The sequence below is a fragment of the Delphinapterus leucas genome, chromosome 6, assembly GCF_059928025.1.
Source record: "Delphinapterus leucas isolate spDelLeu-1000000601 "Yukka" chromosome 6, BTC_Dleu_Yukka2, whole genome shotgun sequence".
Lineage (NCBI taxonomy): Eukaryota > Metazoa > Chordata > Mammalia > Artiodactyla > Monodontidae > Delphinapterus > Delphinapterus leucas.
Window position 1 is genome coordinate 111,686,818 of NC_143134.1, and position 20,632 is coordinate 111,707,449.

At 43.1% G+C, this 20,632-nt stretch overlaps 2 protein-coding genes across 3 annotated transcripts in view; one reads left to right on the forward strand and one right to left on the reverse strand.

The window, feature by feature from the left end:
* RAB14 (RAB14, member RAS oncogene family) overlaps positions 1–1,674 on the reverse strand; it is a 25,022-nt gene extending 23,348 nt beyond the window's left edge. The window contains exon 1 of one of the 2 annotated variants that reach the window (XM_022578884.2): positions 1,567–1,674. The gene's annotated coding sequence lies outside the window, so the exon portion shown is untranslated. Of the gene's footprint in view, positions 1–1,032; positions 1,358–1,566 lie in introns of those variants that run through there. The other variant, XM_089913687.1, reaches the window with a different exon arrangement.
* On the forward strand, positions 917–3,464 carry LOC149749042 (uncharacterized). Its single transcript, XM_089912650.1, has 3 exons — positions 917–1,193; positions 1,270–2,084; positions 2,773–3,464. The coding sequence occupies exons 1-3, from the start codon at positions 917–919 to the stop codon at positions 2,818–2,820; spliced, it is 1,140 nt and encodes a 379-aa protein (XP_089768776.1). The 3' UTR covers positions 2,821–3,464.
* Positions 3,465–20,632: the final 17,168 nt, after the last annotated feature.

The window sequence follows — 20,632 nt, forward strand, 5'->3', positions numbered from 1 at the left end:
CTACATGCTTGGCCCTGTTAGAGACAACGGGGCACTTACCATATTCCAAGCAATGTGCTAAGGGTTTTAAACCCCATTTAATCTTCACAACAACTCTAAATTGTAGGTACAGTTATCCCGTGAACAGATAAGGACGCTTAGTCTGAGAAATTAAGTAACTTGCTTAACGTCACTTAAATAGGAAGTGGCAACAGGGGCGTGGGAGCCCTCCAAACTCCTAACCACTACATGTCTCAAAGGCATGACCAACTAAATGAGTGTAAGCAGAAATCTGAAGAAACATTTGGGGAAGTCTTGGGGGGTGGGCGAGTGGGAGCTGGGCTATCGCGAGGTCACATTTGTCCTTGATAACCACCCCTAAATAAAAGGCAGTTGTGACAGTAATGGAACTGAGCAATAAACTTTGCAAGAGTCCAAATCTGGACACTGACACTTGCTGTGGGACCACCAGGAAAGCATTTGCTCTCTGCGAAACCCAGCTTCTCCTTCAAATATAAAATGGAAATCTTGCCATCTCTCCTCTGGGGTGGTGAAAATGAGGACTGGCAGTGTAGGGGCCGACACGACAGACTCTGGATTCTAAAGGAGTAACCAGCTGTTACCCAAATGCAAACATAGCAAAAAAGGAATTAAGCTGTAGCTACATTTTAAATGGTCCTGTGTGTAACCCTGGCCTAACCTGAGTTTGCCTATACCATCATTAACCAGCCACATCACACCTTCAAGCCTCAATTTCCTCACTTGGGAGATGGAGACACTTACCCCCCAGGGCCCCGTGAAGCAAGATAAACCTGTTGGAAGACACCTAAATCCGGGTCTGGCACACGGTAAAGTGCAAACCACCGAAACACGCTTCTTCCGCCTTCTTTTCTTAAATTCTAGAAAAGCCAAAACTTTTTGTCTTTGTTATTTCTAGATGCTAGCTAGCATCGAGGTCTTAGAGGATGTCACAGACCTTACAGGGCTTCACCCAAACCAGAACCTCGGACGCCCAGACCTCTGCCCAGCCCGAGTCCAAGAGAGCCTACCCACATCGACAAGGACGCCGCAGACGGTCCAAGAGGCCAGCGGGGCTACGAGCTGCTGCCTTTTGTGCTCGGGGCCGGACGCGGCCTATGGGCCGGGGAACGCCACGTCCGGGGCTCGTGAGCTGCAGACCGGCGCGGCCCGCGTGGACAAACCCGGCGGGGGAGGTCGGCGGCCGCCGAGAGTGGCGGCAAGGAGACGGGGCCCGCGGGAGGTGCGAGTCGGCCCAGGCCGGCTGAGGAGGCGGGGAAGGCGAGGCCGAACACACCCTTGCCCACGCCGCGCCCCGGAGCCCTCGACTGGGCGGGGAGGACCGGAGCTTCGGCGGGCGCCGCGTGGGGACACCCTCGCCCCCGCATGGACTCCTGTCAGGCCGCCGCGGCGCCCACCACCGACCCCGGCCTCGCCGCGGCCTGACACGGCCCACCCTGCGACGCCCCTCGCCCACGCCCCGGGCCCGCCGTCGTCCCCACCCCCGGCCCGGGGAGAGCCCGGCGAGGAAGCTCCGGCCCCCCGGACACTGCGGAAGGCCTGGGTTACCTGGGGGGTTGCTGGTGGCTGGGCAGCTTTCCGGGAGTGAGGGGGGCGTCAGGACGAGGAAGAGGAGGGCGGGCGCAGCAGGAGAGGGGCGGGGGCGGTCGGCCGAGGCGCCGGCAAGCAGCGGGCAGGCCGAGAAGCTGCAGACGCACTGGCGGCAGTGGCGGTGGCAGCGGCGACGCTCCTGCAGCTCCCTCAGGGTCTTCCTCGGGCACGTCCAAGATGGCGGCGCTCCCTGCACAGGGTTTCCTGTCACCCTCGCAATGGGCCGGACCACAAAAGAAGGGGGGAGGAGGATGCGCACGCAGCTGGAGAAGCCCGGAAGAGTGTGGCCGAGGCCCGGCCTGCTGGCCACGCCCCTTCCTCAGTCCTCCCCTCTGGACTCGTCGCAACGCTGCCGAACCCGCCCCTCTGGTCCTCGCGCCCGAAGGGGCGGAGGAAAGCACTTGTGCGCAAGCGCAGTCGCGCGTCCTCGCCTCCTGTGGGAAGTTACTGCGCAGGTTCCCGTAGGACCTGCTCAGGTACGTCTGGGTTCTGCAGCGCTAGGGTTGTAACTATGGGGACTTTTTACTATTTTTAATGCTAGCAGCTACCACTTACTGGAGGCTTACCTTACACCGACCACTGTGCAAAGCACACATTTACTGAATTCATTCAACATGTATGTATCAAGCGATTCGTACCTAACGGTGAACACGGCACCTAGGTCCCTGTCCAACAACCTCAGGAGGTACATATCTCCATTTTATTGATGGTGAAACTGAGGCTCAGATTGATCAAGTCACTTGTCCAAAATCATGCAGCTAGGAAGTGGCACTTTCTGCCCTATGTTTCACCTCTGTCCCTTACAACCTCCCTTTGGGGGGTGACTTTGATGGGAGGAGAGAAATTGTGACATTTTTCAGAATCTGGCCACCACCTACCACCCTCTTCCAACTTAGTCTGCTATATCACCTCCCCAGAAAGTTTAGCGCACCCCGGTACAAGGCCAAATTCTGACTTTAATGGCCCCGGGCACTTTTGCTTTGCGCTTGTGGATATATAATATATATATATTTATGTAGTAGATAATATTTATTTAATATATATTTCATATTTTACAAATGCGTTAATATACAGATAAATATATTAATGTTATATAGCAAGTCATTTTCTTCCATCTAAAAGTCCATTTTTCTCTTCTGATTTTGAACTTAAACATTTTTATAGACCCCTAAAAGTATTGTGGACCCTAGGCACTGTGCCTGCTGTACCTAATGGATAAGACAGCCCTGCCTCAATCCACCAAAATGAAGTTCAAGCCTGCTTTTGGCATTCAAGACCTTTCATAAGCTGGTTCTGCCATGTGTAAGTGAGATTTCATTGGAAAAATGTATGGGAATTCACAAATATCTTTTTTTCAGAACGATCTGAGAGTGAATCCCTGCTCTACAACTTACTAATGATATCTTTGGGCATGTCACTTGATTTGTCAGATCTTCAGTCTCTTCAGAATAAGAATATTAATATCTATCTCACATGAGTCCTTGTGAAAATTAAATGAGATAATATATGCAAAATGCTTGGCATATGAGAATTTAATACATGGGATGGTTATTACATGATAATCTAATATAAGGTAATACTAACCTATAAGGTAATCTAATATAAGGTAATCCATCAGGCTCCAGACACGCAGGCTCAGCGGCCATGGCTCACGGGCCCAGCCGCTCCACGGCATGTGGGATCCTCCTGGACCCGGGCACGAACCCGCGTCCCCTGCATTGGCAGGCAGACTCTCAACCACTGCGCCACCAGGGAAGCCCCTATTTCTATATTCTTTAACCCCAATAAGTATAGTTTGTTTCACAATTTAACATCTCTGAAATCAGGAAATTTGCCTGTACCAAATAAAGGAGAAAGCTATGAACCAACTGGCACTACTGGTCCAGCTATGAACTTATGTCTGGCTAGAAAGTTTGTATATATACAATTGTCACCTGAACTGAAACCTTTATGTATAGCTAATGCTTACTGAACACTTATTGTGTTCCAGGAAATGTCCTAAGAATCATGCATATTTTCTTATTTAATCTCTACAACATCCCCATGAAGTCACTACTCTATTCACCCCATTTTATGAATGAGAAAACTGAGTGTCATACAGGGCTAAAGTCATATAGGTAAAAACTGGTACTGGGATTTGAATTCAAACACATATAACTTCAGATCTCCCATCCTAAGCATTACTTTGTAGTTCACGCTTTATTTGCATTTAGCAGCTTAAATGTAGATCTCTAAATTTGCTTAAATCTGTGTCAAAGTCATTACACTTTGAAGCTGCATTGAAAAGAAACGTTGTGAATGCAGAATGCCTATCACATGCTAAGCAGTGCAATTAGAGAGTAGAAATTGGCAATTCTTGTAATAATTCACAGAATTTTCAAAGTAGGAAGAGGTTGTGTGACACTAATTGCAGCATACTTAAAATGGACTGTCCTTTGGATGACAAACATCTGTCAGGGTTTCTAGTTAAGTTTTTTTTTTTTTAAAAAGCTATTTACGTGAAAAGAGTATATGCAAAATGTTCATTGTAGCACTGTTTGTAATAGCAAAAGACTAGAGACTAACTGTCACTAGAGAGCTGTTGTAATAAATTTTAGTACATCCATATTGTGGAATATATGAAACAATAAAAAAGAATGAGGCACATGTACATATCCTGATATGGAACAATCTCTAGGAAATACTTCAAGTGAAAAAAACAAGATATGGAAAAGTAAATAGTATGCCAACATTTATTAAATTATAAAAGGAAAGGATAATAGACATATATTCTTGTGTAATTGGACATTAAGAGAGCTTTTTCCTATTGTCCTGAAACTGCTGCTGAAACCCAAATCCGAACCAAAAAGTCCATAAGGAGCCCACATTCTATATTTAAAGAACTGCCAGTGGTTGGAACCAGCTATCTTCCAGCAGGGCATTTGAAGAGCCATTATTGTTATTCTACCAGCCCTTCCATCAGTTCCTACTCCACTACTCCACCTATTCCCCATTCCCACCCTTCTCCCACAGACAAACCATCACCACTAATCAGTGGAAAGAAAGAATGGAGAGAAGGGAGGGAAGCCAGCCTTGAGGGCAAATGCAGTTTTCTGAAAAGAGACCCATCCCTTCCTCTCCCTCCATGGGGGGTTGTAGTCCCTCTTAGAGGCAAGGGAGAAGGGCTCCCAGAGAATCACTAGTGAAAACTGGGCGTGCCTGCAGGAAGAGGACACTGGCAACCCCCGGATATCTGTTACTTACTAATCTGTTCTGCCCGTTGCTTCTTCAGCAAAGGAAAACACAAATGGAGAAAGACCACATGGAAGGGGACTTTGGATGGCATGGTGGAGGGCTTTAGATGGAAGGGGACTGAAACTGCCCCCACCATGCTCACACACAGCTTAACTTCACAGTCCTAGATTGAATAACACAAGCTGGCACTCAGCTGGAAGATACAGCAAATGTATGAGGGGTCACCCATTCCTAGAGGAGATTCATGAGATTGATCACTCCAGTACTGATTCTTTTTCATATCTACTTGTTCTTGTTTCATTTACACCTGTTTATATTTTTGTAATTTCTTTTGTAAAAATAGATGTTATTCTATTCTTTATCTTTTTCCAGAGCCCAAACATTGAAATTCATTTTCAGATCTCTCTATTGTGTTTATTTAAACCAAAATGATTCATCTCCTTATTGGTTTTATAGGCTTAAATTTGTTAAGTTTACTCATATGTTTTAGAATTTTGGTTCATAGACTTATCTTGGACTGTACATTCTTTTTCCTCTATCTCTCTCTATACTCACCCTTTTTTTATGTAGTAGTTTTGGAGTTGCCATCAATCCAGAACCAGATATTAAAATATTGATGTCCCAATCCCTGAGGTAATATTGAAGATATAGCAGAACTAATACAATTTGTACTCTGGTATTTATTACCATGTACTACTACCTAATTTTAAAAACTAATATATGTTCAAATGTAGTTGATTAACTTCCAGTGATACATAATTCAATTGAGGAAAAACAAACAGTAATAAAAAATACTAGTTTAGAGATTGGTTCAGCTGAGCAGAAATTGAGACACAGAAGTAGAGAAAAAACATATGGACACCAAGGGGGGAAGCGGCGGGGGTTGAGGGTGGTGGTGTGATGAATTGGGAGATTGGGATTGACATATATACACTGATGTGTATAAAATAGATAATAAGAAAAAAAATAAATTAAAAATAAACATAAATAAATAAATAATACTAGTTTAATCAAAAAAGAAATGGCAACTGATATACTGTACTTCAAAATTTAGCAGACTAAGAAGTCAAAATTAAGTCCGTGGGACTCTTTAGTCTCTGGATATGGAAAAGGATTAGATTCAAATTTATGGTACCAAAGAAAGTGATATATAAATGTAAGGATAAGTACATGCTATATTCAATTGTAAAAGAAATTTTGTGACCATTAACATATCCCCCCTCCACCTTATATAATCGTCTGGAGTCATAGCTTATGAGGGTGGAACATTCTAAAGTTGATCCGTAAGAACAACAAAAATCACATGAGGTGAAAGATGTACTTGAGGGAATTTCCTGGCGATCCAGTGGTTAGGACCCTGTGATTTCATTCCTCCCTGGATTCAGTCCCTGGTTGGGGAACTAAGATCCCACAAGCCACATGGTGCAGCCAAAACAAACAAACAAAAAAAGATGTACTTGAAAATTTCTTAGGAGAGCTTCGAACTGGAGACTGATTTATCATCTCTGAATTTTCCTCCAGCATTTGATCTGATAGCCTTCTCTTTGGCTGACCATCCAAAGTGGGTGGTTTAGATTTAGAGGCCATGCTACGTGAAAAAATGTGCATCTTTGAATCACACTCAGTATGGCAAAATGACCATGCCACGAAAGCCACATGAGAACTAAGATCTACTAAGAAAATAGCAGATTTAACTCTTTTGTCACATGCTTCCTCCATGGCATGCACTTATTTAGAAAAAGGGGAGGCAGAGTGGTATTTAAATTTTCTTTATTGCTTTGTTGACCTTATACATTTAGTTGAAATAATGTAAGCGAAGAGCATGGGTGATGTGACACAACTGGATTAAACATGGTAACTCTTTCCATGGCACAAATATGGCAGGTGCTGTCAGGAACTAAGATCTCACCCTAGTTGTAAGCCGACAACTTAGTGTAACGTGGTTTCATGGATATGAGCAGAGGACATGAGACTTCCGGGTCAGAGACAAAGAACTTTATTATCCACAACACCACACGCAGCATGAGCATCGGCATGTTTACGTCAGTTCCTGGATGTCAGGAACCCTGAGCTTAGGGAAACCAAATCTTTTATAGTGGGGAGCAAGCATTTCTGTCTTTTGCTCTGGAGGGAAATACTGTATCTTCGAAGGCCATTTGCTCTACAAACATCCTTGTGAAGATGGTCTGGGACAAATGATAGTGCCTCTGCTCACAAGATGTGCAGAAACACAAGAGGACAAGATTTTATTATGTTGTATTATATTTGGTGGAAGGGCACAGTGAGTAAATGGTTTGCTATGGAGGAAAGAATATGGTTTTCACAGTCACACTGACCCTAGCTCCATTTCTAGCATAAGTTTTTATAAGCTAAATGACCTTAGTCAAAGCGGTTAACTTCTCTGAGCCTCAGTGACATAATGGGGTAATAGATCTTCCCCCATAGAATGGTTGTTTAGATCAACTAAGAAAGTGTAATAGGATCATTCACAGTATCTGGAATATTCTAAGCATTCAACAGATGCCCAATCCTTCTATCCTTCCCTCATTCACTGATTTCCTCATTTGTGTGAATCGGATGCACAATTAGGCCTCTGCCAGAGCCCTAAATCCCCCCCCCAAATTGAGAAGCAACTGCCCATTTCTGCCACACCACCCTCCTTTGCTTAGGAGGGGGCAAGCATTAGAGCTCAAAGGCCTAGGGAAGCTGGGTTTACACACTGAAGCCACAAAGACTGGAACAACTTTGTGCCACAACTACTGAGCCTGCGCTCTAGAGCCCGCGTGCCATAACTACTGAAGTCCACGTTTGTAGAGCCCGTGCTCCGCAGCAAGAGAAGCCACCGCAATGAGAAGCCCGTGCACTGCAATGAAGAGTAATCCCCACTTGCCAGAACTAGAGAAAAGCCCTTGCACAGCAATGGAGACCCAACGCAGCCAAAAAAAAAAAAGTTTCTTAACGTCTCTAAGGCTTCATTTTCTTGCCTCTAACATGAGGAAATAGTAGGATCTAATTCCTCAGGTAGTTGTGAAGAGAAAATGAGGTAAAGCATGAAAAGCTCTTAACGAGTGCCTGATCGTCAGCAAATCCTCAGGAAACAGTAGCTACAATTATTATTTCTGAGAGTCAATCAATAGCTCCTGGAGCAGTTTCTCCATATAATTTGGGAAAGAAAAAAAACTTTATCTGCTATCATGGAATTCAACAGAGATCCGAAGTTCTATGCCAAATAATAAAAATAGGGAGAGAGAGAGGAGAGGAGAAGGATGGGAAGCAGGCCCCTGTATGCGTAGCTGGTTTGAAAGACTGACTGGAATAGGATACAGGGCAAACTCTGCTAAGGCTTCCCTTCCGTGTACCCACTTTGCCACCCCAGACACACACACACACACACACACACACACTCATAGACCAGCTGATACTTATCCAGGGTCTGACATCACTATTCCCAGGAGAGGATGCTGTCTTTATAGATATATTAGCTAGGTTTTGCTGTGTAACAAATAACCCCCAAATCTCAGTGGTGTACAACCCCAAAGGTTTATTTCTTGCTCACCCCTATGTCCATGATGGGTCAACTACTTCCCTGTTCCATGTTATTTTACTCCAGGACCCAGGCTAAGGGAGCTCCTCTCTCTGTCTCTGGAACATTGCCAGATTTCATGGTAGAAGGAAAAGAGACATGGTGAACAACATGCTGGGTCTTCAGCCTTCTGTTCCAAAGTGACATACATCACTTCTTCTCACATTTCATTGGCCAGAACAAGTCTTATGGCTTCATGATGACAGAGTTGGGGCACATAATTCTGCTCCAGGGAGGTTATATAGGGGAAGAGTAATCCACTCTTCCACAGTGGACTACCTCCCCATCCAAACATACTCAAGTGTCAGAGGGACAGACAGCCAATGACAGCTGTTTATTAGCTGACCCTGGGCCTTCTCTGAGCCTCAGTTTTATCCTCTGTGAAATGGAGATAGCAATACTTGTCCTGTCAACCTCACAGAAAAGGGGTAAGAATTCAAATGAGACCACAGATATGAATGTGACTTGTAAACTGTAAAGTCCTGCACTCCCATGAGAGGGTTTTATTACTAGTATGAGTCCAACAGGAGAGATAATAAAGCTTTTTAAAAACCAACTGGATAAAAAAAAAAAAAAAAAAACCAACTGGATAAGGGAATCTCTGAGGTCTCTGATATTCAGTGTTCTCTTACTGAGAAAGCTGTGGGATCCACTCAGGAGAGGCTGCCAGGCGACCACACATCACAGGCAACCCGGCATTCACGCATCAGTGATTCACTCATCAGTAACTGATGTTTTTGCTTGGACTTGGGCTCCTGTCTCCTTCTGACCACTGGAGCTCCTCAGTGCCCCCTTCCTATTTTTCTGCTCAGGCAGAACAATGGATACCTTTCTAACCAAGCCCCTATTATGCAGAAGAGAAAATAGAGATCCAGGATGTTAACTGACCTGCCCAACTCAGCAAGTGTGTTCAGAGCTGGGACTAGAAATCAGACTTTGGATTCCTAATCTATTGCTTTTCTAAAACTTAGATTCCAACACGACAGCCATTAGTGCTGAGATTTGGGCAAGCTTATTAAGCTCTCTGAACCTCAGTTTCCTCATCTGTAAAATAGGTATGGTGGCCCTGACTTTATTGGATTGTTGTGAAGGTTAGACATTCGTATAAAATCCTTCTCCACCAAAACCCCCAACCCCACCCCCCATTTACACCCCTCTGCTCTCCCTGCCAGGTGTCAGCTCCCTCCTGGAAGAGGCCCCTGCAGCCTTCAAGGTTGGTTCTGGGTACTGCTCCTGGGCTTCACTGGGGGTAAGGGGGGTATTCCCTTCCCCGTGGTGCCTCAGTATGGATGAGGATTTAGTTATTTTAGAATTCCCAGAGCACAGTATCTGTGAAACAGATGAAAGTTTCAAGAGCAGATATACATTTTAATGAATCATTATTCTTAAAAAAAAGTCTTTCTCTCTCTTCTTTGGTCTTGCCAAAGATCCTTTTCCCCTCCAGATTCTGGAGAGAAAGCTAAGGAGGAAAGGGAGCGTGAAGGAAGAATTCTTTCCTGCCTATATATTTATTCTGGGTTTTACAGGCTTAATGTCTGACCTCCCCCACTCTGAACAGAAAGGAGGAAAGGGGCCATTTTTACTGGGTTCACTGCTTTATACCTGGTACAAGCATGTACAAGATGTGAAGACAGAAACAAAAAGTAACTTGTTTCATCAGTAAATGAACACAGGGCAGCTGGGCTTCTCTAAGTGACCCATGCCTTCAAGCAGTCTCCGTTTTAGGACAGTAGCTGGGGTCACTGGTTTTCAAAAACTATTGGGAAAACCACATCCTGCTTCCCCCAATCCCTACGTCTATTCTGGTATCAAAATGAAAAAGATGGCTAAGCAGAGCATTTCAGATGCGATCCACAAGAGGGTGTCACAGGCCCATGCCAGGCCAGCTCCATGGTTGGAACTCCTGGCCTTTGGTCCCACTTGTGTAGCTCACACAAATCTGGTTCGGCAGTACTTCCTCAGTCTCTTTTTTGGTTCTTCTCTTTTCCTGGCCCAGGAGGAAGTGGAGAAGCTTTTGGAGTCAGGTGGACTTGAATTAAAATCCTGGCTCTGTCATTTGGTGAGACGTTGGCAAATGAGTTAATATTCTGAGCTGTTGTATTATTAATAATTGCTAAATTCCCAAGGCCAGGGAATCACTGATTTATAGAGCAAGAAGAGACCTTCAAGATTGGCCAGACCCACCACGTTTCACAGATGGGGACACTGAGGCCCAGGCTACACCAAAGCCCAGCTGCCTCCTTCAAAAATACGTAAGACAGGGACTTCTGTGGTGGTCCAGTGGTTAAGAGTCTGCTTTCCAACGCAGGGGACACAGGTTTGATCTCTGGTTGGGGAACTAATATCCCACATGCCACGGGGTAACTAAGCCTATGCAGCACAACTACCGAGCCCACGTGCTCTGAAACCCATGTGCCATGACTACTGAGCCCACGCGCTCTAGATCCTGCGCGCCACAACTAGAGAGAAGCCTGCGTGCCGCAATGAAGAGCCTGTGCGCCGCAATGAAGAGCCCGTGCGCCACAATGAAAGATCCTGCACGCCTCAGCTAAGACCCAACACAGCCAAATAAATAAATAATTTTAAAAATGCATAAGACATAAGAGCATTCATCAATGAACAAATGAATGAAAAGATAAGCCAGCAAGGACTTTGGATCCAGACAAAAACACAAACTCTTGTATTCATCATCTAGCTTTGCTGGTGTCTAACTTGATCAAGTTGCTTGACCTCTTGTGCCTCAGTTTCCTCGTCTCAGTGGGGGAGGGGAAACATACTCATGGATAATAATGGTACCTACTTCATAGGGTGTTGTGAGAATTCAATGAGCTCAGACATAAAGTGCTCAGCTAGGTGCTTGGCACCTAGTAGATATTGTATCTTATTTATAATCCAGGTCTAGGTCATGTAACCTTTCCGAGCCTCAGTGTTCTCATCTATAGAGTGGGGATTTTACATAGCGTTGTAGGGAGGATTAAATGGCACAACACAAAAAAACTCTCAACATAGGACCTGGATCATGGTAGTGATATAAAATACAGTTTATAATGATAAGTATTACTTTATCCCTGTCCGTGAAGTAAAGAATGATTGTTTCTAAGAACAAAGCTTTACACACACACACACACACACACACACACACACACACACCCTTGTTACTGCCTTAGTTGAGACCTCTTTTCTCCCCTGGACTATTGCTACAAAGCCTGCACCTTGGGAGGAATGAGTGATGCCACCTGGCTGGTGGCTCACCTCTAGGGGGCTCCCTTCCTTAGCTCCAGCCAAATGTTGCTGGGAGAATATATAGGTTCCTTGTCGTATTAGTTTCCTACAGCTGCTGTAACAAAGTACCACCTGCTGGTAGTTAAAACCATTGTATTCTCCCACAGTGTTGGAAGTTAGAAATCTGAGATCAAGGGGCTGAGGTTGGGTCGAATCCTTCCCTGCCCCTCTGGCTTCTGGCGGTCAATCCTTGCTGTTCCTTTGGCTGACAGCTGCATCACCCCAATCTCTGCCTCCATTACCAGCCACATGGCATTCTCCCTCTTGTGTATCTGCATCCCTTCTAGAGAAGGACACCAGTCATATTTGACTAAGGGCCCATCCTATTCCACTAAGACCTCATCTTAATTTACATCTTAATTGCGTCCATGGAGACCCTATTTCCATATAAGTAGAAGTCACAGGCACCAAGGGTTAGGACTTCAACATATCTTGCAGGGGGATGCAATTCAACCCACAACACTTGTTAAAAGATTTTTCAAAAAATTTGAAATTTTATGAGCTCTTCTGACTTATTACAGATTCAACACAATCCCTCTCAAACTACCGATGGCATTTTTCACAGAACTAGAACCAAAAAGTTCACAATTTGTATGGAAACACAAAAGACCCCGAATAGCCAAAGCAATCTTGAGAAAGAAAAACGGAGCTGGAGGAATCAGGCTCCAGGACTTCAGACTATACTACAAAGCTACAGTAATCAATACAGTATGGTACTGGCACAAAATCAGAAATATAGATCAATGGAACAGGATAGAAAGCCCAGAGATAAACCCATGCACATATGGTCACCTTATCCTTGATAAAGGAGGCAAGAATATACAATGGAGAAAATACAGCCTCTTCAATAAGTGGTGCTGGGAAAACTGGACAGCTACATGTAAAAGTATGAGATTAGATCACTCCCTAACACCATACACAAAAATAAACTCAAAATGGATTAAAGACCTAAATGTAAGGCCAGAAACTATCAAACTCTTAGAGGAAAACATAGGCAGAACACTCTATGACATAAATCACAGCAAGGTCCTTTTCAACACACCTCCTAGAGAAATAGAAATAAAAACAAAAGTAAACAAATGGGACCTAATGAAACTTAAAAGCTTTTGCACAGCAAAGAAAACCATAAAAAAGACGAAAAGACAACACTCAGAATGGGAGAAAATATTTGCAAATGAAGCAACTGACAAAGAATTAATCTCCAAAATTTACAAGCAGCTCATGCAGCTCAATATTAAAAAAACAAACAACGCAATGCAACAATGGGCAGAAGACCTAAATAGACATTTCTCCAAAGAAGATACACGGATTGCCAACAAACACATGAAAGAATGTTCAGCATCATTAATCATTAGAGGAATGCAAATCGAAACTACAATGAGGTATCACCTCACCAGTCAGAATGGCCATCATCAAAAAATCTAGAAACAATAAATGCTGGAGAGGGTGTGGAGAAAAGGGAACCCTCTTGCACTGTTGGTGGGAATGTAAATTGATACAGCCACTATGGAGAACAGTATGGAGGTTCCTTAAAAAACTAAAAATAGAACTACCATACGACCCAGCAATCCCACTACTGGGCATATACCCAGAGAAAACCTTAATTCAAAAAGTCATGTACCACAATGTTCATTGCAGCTCTGTTTACGATAGCCAGGACATGGAAGCAACCTAAGTGTCCATCAACAGATGAATGGATAAAGAAGATGTGGCACATATATACAATGAAACATTACTCAGCCGTAAAAAGAAACGAAATTGAGTTATTTGTAGTGAGGTGGATTGACCTAGAATCTGTCATACAGAGTGAAGTAAATCAGAAAGAGAAAAACAAATACCGTATGCTAACACATATATATGGAATCTAAAAAACAAAAAAATGGTTATAAAGAACCTAGGGGCAGGACAGGAATAAAGATGCAGACGTAGAGAATGGACTTGAGGACACAGGGAGGGGGAAGGGTAAACTGGGACGAAGTGAGAGAGTGACATGCACGTATATACACTACCAAATGTAAAATAGATAGCTAGTGGGAAGCAGCTGCATAGCACAGGGAGATCAGCTCAGTGCTTTGTGACCACCTAGAGGGGTGGGATAGGGAGCGTGGGAGGGAGATGCAAGAGGGAGGAGATATGGGGATATATGTGTATGTATAGCTGATTCACTTTGTTATAAAGCAGAAACTAACACACCATTGTAAAGCAATTATACTCCAATAAAGATGTTATAAAAAAGAAAACAAAAATGTGATCAAGGAAAAAAAATTTTATTTATATATAAAGTACATCAACATAATTATAATATATTGGTTTTATTTTATTAATTTATGTAAAATTGATGTAAAAAATATATTATAAACAATATTACCTAGATTCAAATTATATCAGTAAATTCTTAAATAAATTATGTATCTAAATTATTTATAATTTATGAACTGTTAGGACAGTTAATTTTTTAAAAATAGCTAGATGAGTCAAACAAAATATCTCTGTGGACATGAAAGTCCCTTGGGCCATCACTGTTCAGCCCTGGCCTCATGGACTTCAGGGTGGTCTTTCTACTAAGCAAATACGATGATGTTACTCTTTCCATGATGGCCGACAGCTGTCAGCAATAGCTGACAAATGGACACTTCAACGAACACTTCTAGGTACATCTCCCCCACATTCCCTGGTGAAGCCTGTGCTCACGTGTAGCTCCCCGGTCTGGCCCAAAACAGACCTTCACTGCCAGCTTCTGTGTTTCCTCCAGGAACAGTCCCCTGTCTCCTTCACTCCCCTCCCCCCACGCACCCCCTACCCCCCACCCCCCCATTTTCTCTGCTACTCAACAGTCAAGGCCCAGCTCAAAGGCCACTTCCTCCATGAAAGCTGCCAGGCATAACAGTGCCTCCCACCCCCAGTTCCATAGTATCTTGCTTCTGCATTTTGCAGCACTTCTCCCACTTTTCCTGGTATCATAGTGAGGTTGTACTATTAACTGCTTCTCCCACTAAGTTAAGAGCTCCCAGAAGTCAGAAACATCGCCTTGGTTGTTGTATTAGTTTACCAGGGCTGTGTCAAAGGTTCTTTGCTTGAGCACACTGTAGTCAGCCTGATGAGCCTTCTCCTAGGCACATCTCTGCACTTCCTTGTAAAATCTAGTTTTAGCAAGAACCCTGCTAAGTCAGTTTAACCCAAACCCCTGACCCTCGATATCTGATCAGGTTCCTTATCCCCTCTACCATCTCCCCAATGATGTCTGATTATCCTGGCCTGCCTTCAGCAAAAATCCTATTAGGTTGATTTAGCCAGAATTCTTCTTACCCCTGGCGTTTCCTCCCAGTAATTTTCCATCCACTGACCCCACCCTGCTCCCTGGCTACAAATTCCCACTTGCCCATGCTGTATTTGGAGCTTAGCCCCATCTCTCTCCCACATTGGAAAATCCCTTTGCAGTCCCTATACCTATCAGTGTGGTCCTGAATAAAGTCTGCCTTTCTATCTTCAACAAGTATCATTGGATTTTTTTTTCTTTAACATCTTTCACAACAAATATCCCAGACTTGGTAGCTTAAACAACAGATATTAATTTTCTCAAAATTCTAGAGGCTAGAAGTCTGAAATCAAGGGTTGATTTCTTCTGAGGACTCTCCCCTTGGCTTGTAGATGTATGTCTTCACATGGTCTTCTCTCAGTGTCTGTCTGTGTCCTCAGTTTCCTCTTCCTATAATGACACCAGTCATGTTGGATTAAGGCCCACCCTCATGACCTCATTTTAACTTAATTACCTCTTTAAAGACTCTATTTCCAAATATGGTCACTCTCTGAGATACTGGGGGTTAGGACTTCAACATATGAATTTGTGGGAGATACAGTTCAGCCTGTAACAATCATTTATTTAAAATTTTAAAAACCTAAAGAATATAGAAATTTATTATTATTATTATTCTCTCAAACAATACAGGTAAAGCTAAAGTCCTCCCCTCCCTACCCACTCCACGCAACTGTGAACACGGCTACCAGATCTGTTTGTAAGCTTTAATAAATATGGTGCACGTACATAAAGATATAGCTTTGCTGTTTTTTCTTTCACGTAAATAAGATCATATTGTCCACATTGTTTTGCAAAGCTTCATCTTATTTTTTAAAATGCACATAGCTACCCCGCACCCGCCCAGACCCAGAGCTTAGCTATGGTTAAGCATGTTTGGAACATTTGTTGAAATACTGGAAAGAATGAAGCCATGGAGAATAGGTCTGCTCTGAGTGTTCTGGCAGGTATCTGATATTATAGTCTCATTTTCCTTGCATATAAAATGGAAAACAGTAATTATAATACTCATTTCCTCAGGCCCACAATACCACATATAACCATCAAGATACCTCGGTTAGAGTCTATAGGACTAGAATGACAGGTTCAGATCACTCACTTACACTTTTTAAAGTTTTCTGAAAAACTTTTCCAATAAAAAAAATTCCCCACTAATAAGATTGAAACAATTTTTTAAAATAACTTTTGGTTATCTGCCCATGAAGCAAAATATATTCCACAAAATTCTTTAGGCACAGTCTGGTAAGATGGCTGCCAGAAATAACAGAAAGAGTTGTCATTTATCTCTTGTGAGCACAATTTCTGAAAGTTGTGTGAGGGCATCTCTTTGTGGGGATGGTAGAAGTTTATGGATCTCTCTATTGCTTCATGGCAGTACTGCTGGATGAGGTAGGTTGTTTATTGCACACCCGGTGTGTCATTTAGAGGTCACCTTTCACTTTAATGCTCACCCAGTCCTATCTGAGCATCCGTCTTGCGTGACCGTGGAAGTTCAATATCTTTATTCAGTTTCACTTCCTTCCAGGGAATGCTTCCGTTTTCCACAAATCCACCCTGGTGAACGCTAACTTCTGTTGACCATGCAGCCTTCTGCTCGTCTCTCTCCCCCTCTTAAGTAAAGACCCGGACTCTTCATTCAGTTCCCCATAGTACACCTAATACCTGAAGGTTCAGCTTAAAGACTTCGACCAAAGCCTTCCTAATAGCATCACTATCATCCTCATCTTTATCACCATTATTACCTCTCAGAGGAGCCTAAGGGTAGGTTCCGTTTGTAAGTGAGGACTCCGAGGTTCAGAGAGGTTGAGGAACTTTCCCAAGGTTATTCAGCTAATGGGTGGGGGAGCAGGGCCCAAAGCATTCTCCAAAGTTTGGCAGGGATCACTGGTAGAACCATAGCACATTTATACCGTTTCGCACAAAGGCATTGAGTAACTGAACCACGTAGTGAGACAGTTATTCTATTTTCGCTTACCTTTCATTCCTTCTGATTAAATCGAGGAAAGCCTCGGGTTGCTTCTAATATCCTTTTAAAAGTTCTCTAACACGTGCCAATCTCCCTTTATAACAGAGCTTGGGCAACAGTATCTAGCTGGAATTTTATGACACTGTTTTGCTTTCCTTGTATTTATTTTTAGGAAAATAATACTGATTTCTCACTGAGGTAGCGATATAAATGCTCTTTAAGTATGTATTTAAATTATTAAAAGTGAGTAGATTTACAGAAAAATATTAAGTTAACCATAGTGCGGTTAGTTCATGGAAACGGCAAAAATTGTGAGATTTGCGGCCTCAAGGCTGGGGAACAGCGCACTTAATAAGGAGGAACTTAAGACAGGCCTGGCCTTTTCAGTCCCAACGGGCCGCCTTTCTCTTCCGTTTCTGGCAGGGACCCCCGAGAAGAGGACCCTCTACCCAGCCCAGCTCCAGCCCCAAGAAAAGCCGGTTAACATCATAATACCTCCAGACACACCTGAAGTGCAGCCTTCCCTTTATGCTGCTCCATTTTGAGGGGGATTTCCAGCTCTGTTTGCATAACAAAAGTCCCCTGACACTGTTTTTCCTCAAACAAAAGAGAGCAGCCAGTTTTCCCCTCCAATGCAATTAAATGGCATTGGCAGTCTGTTAAAGGCCTGGTAGAGCGTTAGGTCCTGAAATAGACCCCTTTCCCGGCCCAGTTCCCAGACCGGGGGTGGTTTTGCTCCTCTCCACTCTGAGTGAAAATTCTTCCTAAACACAGCTCTGACCTTGGCCCTGGCGTGTTCCGTTCAAACATGCCTTTTTCTCTCGGGCCAATCTTTTTGACTTGCCGCTTGAAGCCCTTCACACAGCCCAATATTACTGGTAAAAGTGCTTCGGGCCAGGACTCTGGATATCTGGGTTCTAGTGCTAGGGTGACCCCTAATTTGCTGGGTGACCTCTGTGGGTTCCCTCCCATCTCCAGGCCTCAGTTTTCCCATGGATAGAAAGAAGGGATAGGATTAGGTGAGTCTTTTCCTGAGCTGACCTTCTATGGGCGATGGCCTGAGGCTGAATTAGTTGACCAGCTCAAGATCAAAGAGGCTGAAAGAGCCAGAGCTCAGGTCCAACTCTCAGCTTTTTTAAAAAATAAATTTATTTATTTATGGCTGCACTGGGTCTTCGTCGCAGTGCGCGGGCTTCTCATCGCAGTGGCTTCTCTTGTTGCGGAGCACGGGCTCTAAGTGCGCAGGCTTCAGTAGTTGTGGCATGTGGACTCAGTAGTTGTGGCTCGCGGGCTCTAGAGCGCAGGCTCAGTAGTTGTGGCACACGGGCTTAGTTGCTCCACGGCATGTGGGATCTTCCCGGACCAGGGCTCAAACCCATGTCCCCTGCCTTGGCAGGATTCTTAACCACTGTGCCACCAGGGAAGTCCCCAACTCTCAGCTTTGACCACCCCCAGATCAGCCACTTGACCACTTTGGATCATTTTATGCCTTAGTGCCCTATGTCAGGAAGAATAGGTCTTCTGGGAATTAAGCTGGCCTCCCCGTTCCTGGGGTCTCCTTACCTAAATACCCAACCTCAAAGCCCTGTAGAGTAAGGAAGCTGTTAACACTTGACCCCTCATAAGCACTCTCTCCTCCCATCCCAAATGACTGGTTCCAGCAGGAGAGTTTTCAGTTTTGTCTTTTAAAAAGGAAAATAGGCTGTGGCTGTTTTTTGTTCTTTGTTTTTTTAACTTTCCATAAAACAGATGTTCAGCATAAAAATGTTTGGACAATATAGTAATGTATAAAGAAGACAGTAAAAGTCAACTGAAATGTTCTCTACCTAACCCTGCCTGAGACATCCTTCAAAAACATTTTTGTGTTCATCCTTCTAGGCTTTCTCTAACATATATATATATATCTTTATAATGAAAATAAGATCATACTAGAAATACTGTTATAATTTTTAAAGGTAAAATTGTGACTCTCATGTAAATATAAAATGAACACTTGTCAAAGATTTTTATTTAACTCAGTAATTAATGAAGGAACATACATATATATACACACACATATATATGCTAATCAGATTCTCCTTTGAAGTGGTTTTAATATATAGATTAAATATATATTAATTAGTATATGTATTAATATATAGTATATATACCATATATTATATAGTATAGTATTATATATAGGATATAGCTAATGTGTATATAGGCAATCAGTAATGTAGAAATAAATTTGCTAATGATGCAAAGTTAGTTATATTATTTTTTTTTAACATCTTTATTGGGGTATAATTGCTTTACAATGGTGTGTTAGTTTCTGCTTTATAACAAAGTGAATCAGTTATACATATACATATGTTCCCATATGTCTTCCCTCTTGCGTCTCCCTCCCTCCCCTCCTCCCTATCCCACCCCTCCAGGCTGTCACAAAGCACCGAGCCAATATCCCTGTGCCATGCGGCTGCTTCCCACTAGCTATCTACCTTACTACGTTTGTTAGTGTGTATATGTCCACGACTCTCTCGTCCTGTCACAGCTCACCCTTCCCCCTCCCCATATCCTCAAGTCCGTTCTCCAGTAGGTCTGAGTCTTTATTCCCATCTTACCCCTAGGTTCTTCATGATATATTTTTTTCTTAAATTCCATATATATGTGTTAGCATACGGTATTTGTCTTTTTCTTTCTGACTTACTTCACTCTGTATGACAGACTCTAGGTCTATCCACCTCATTACAAATAGCTCAATTAATATTCCATTGTATATATGTGCCACATCTTCTTTATCCATTCATCCGATGATGGGCACTTAGGTTGTTTCCATCTCCGGGCTATTGTAAATAGAGCTGCAATGAACATTTTGGTACATGACTCTTTTTGAATTTTGGTTTTCTCAGGGTATATGCCCAGTAGTGGGATTGCTGGGTTGTATGGTAGTTCTATTTTTAGTTTTTTAAGGAACCTCCATACTCTTCTCCATAGTGGCTGAACCAATTCACATTCCCACCAGCAGTGCAAGAGTGTTCCTTTTTCTCCACACCCTCTCCAGCATTTATTGTTTGTAGATTTTTTGATGATGGCCATTCTGACCGGTGTGAGATGATATCTCATTGTAGTTTTGATTTGCATTTCTCTAATGATTAATGATGTTGAGCATTCTTTCATGTGTTTGTTGGCAGTCTGTATATCTTCTTTGGAGAAATGTCTATTTAGGTCTTCTGCCCATTTTTGGATTGGGTTGTTTGTTTTTTTAATATTGAGCTGCATGAGCTGCTTGTAAATTTTGGAGATTAATCCTTTGTCAGTTGCTTCATTTGCAAATATTTTCTCCCATTCTGAGGGTTGTCTTTTGGTCTTGTTTATGGTTTCCTTTGCTGTGCAAAAGCTTTTAAGTTTCATTAGGTCCCATTTGTTTACTTTTGTTTTTATTTCCATTTCTCTAGGAGGTGGGTTGAAAAGGATCTTGCTGTGATTTATGTCGTAGAGTGTTCTGCCTATGTTTTCCTCTAAGAGTTTGATAGTTTCTGGCCTTACATTTAGGTCTTTAATCCATTTTGAGTTTATTTTTGTGTATGGTGTTAGGGAGTGATCTAATCTCATACTTTTACATGTACCTGTCCAGTTTTCCCAGCACCACTTATTGAAGAGGCTGTCC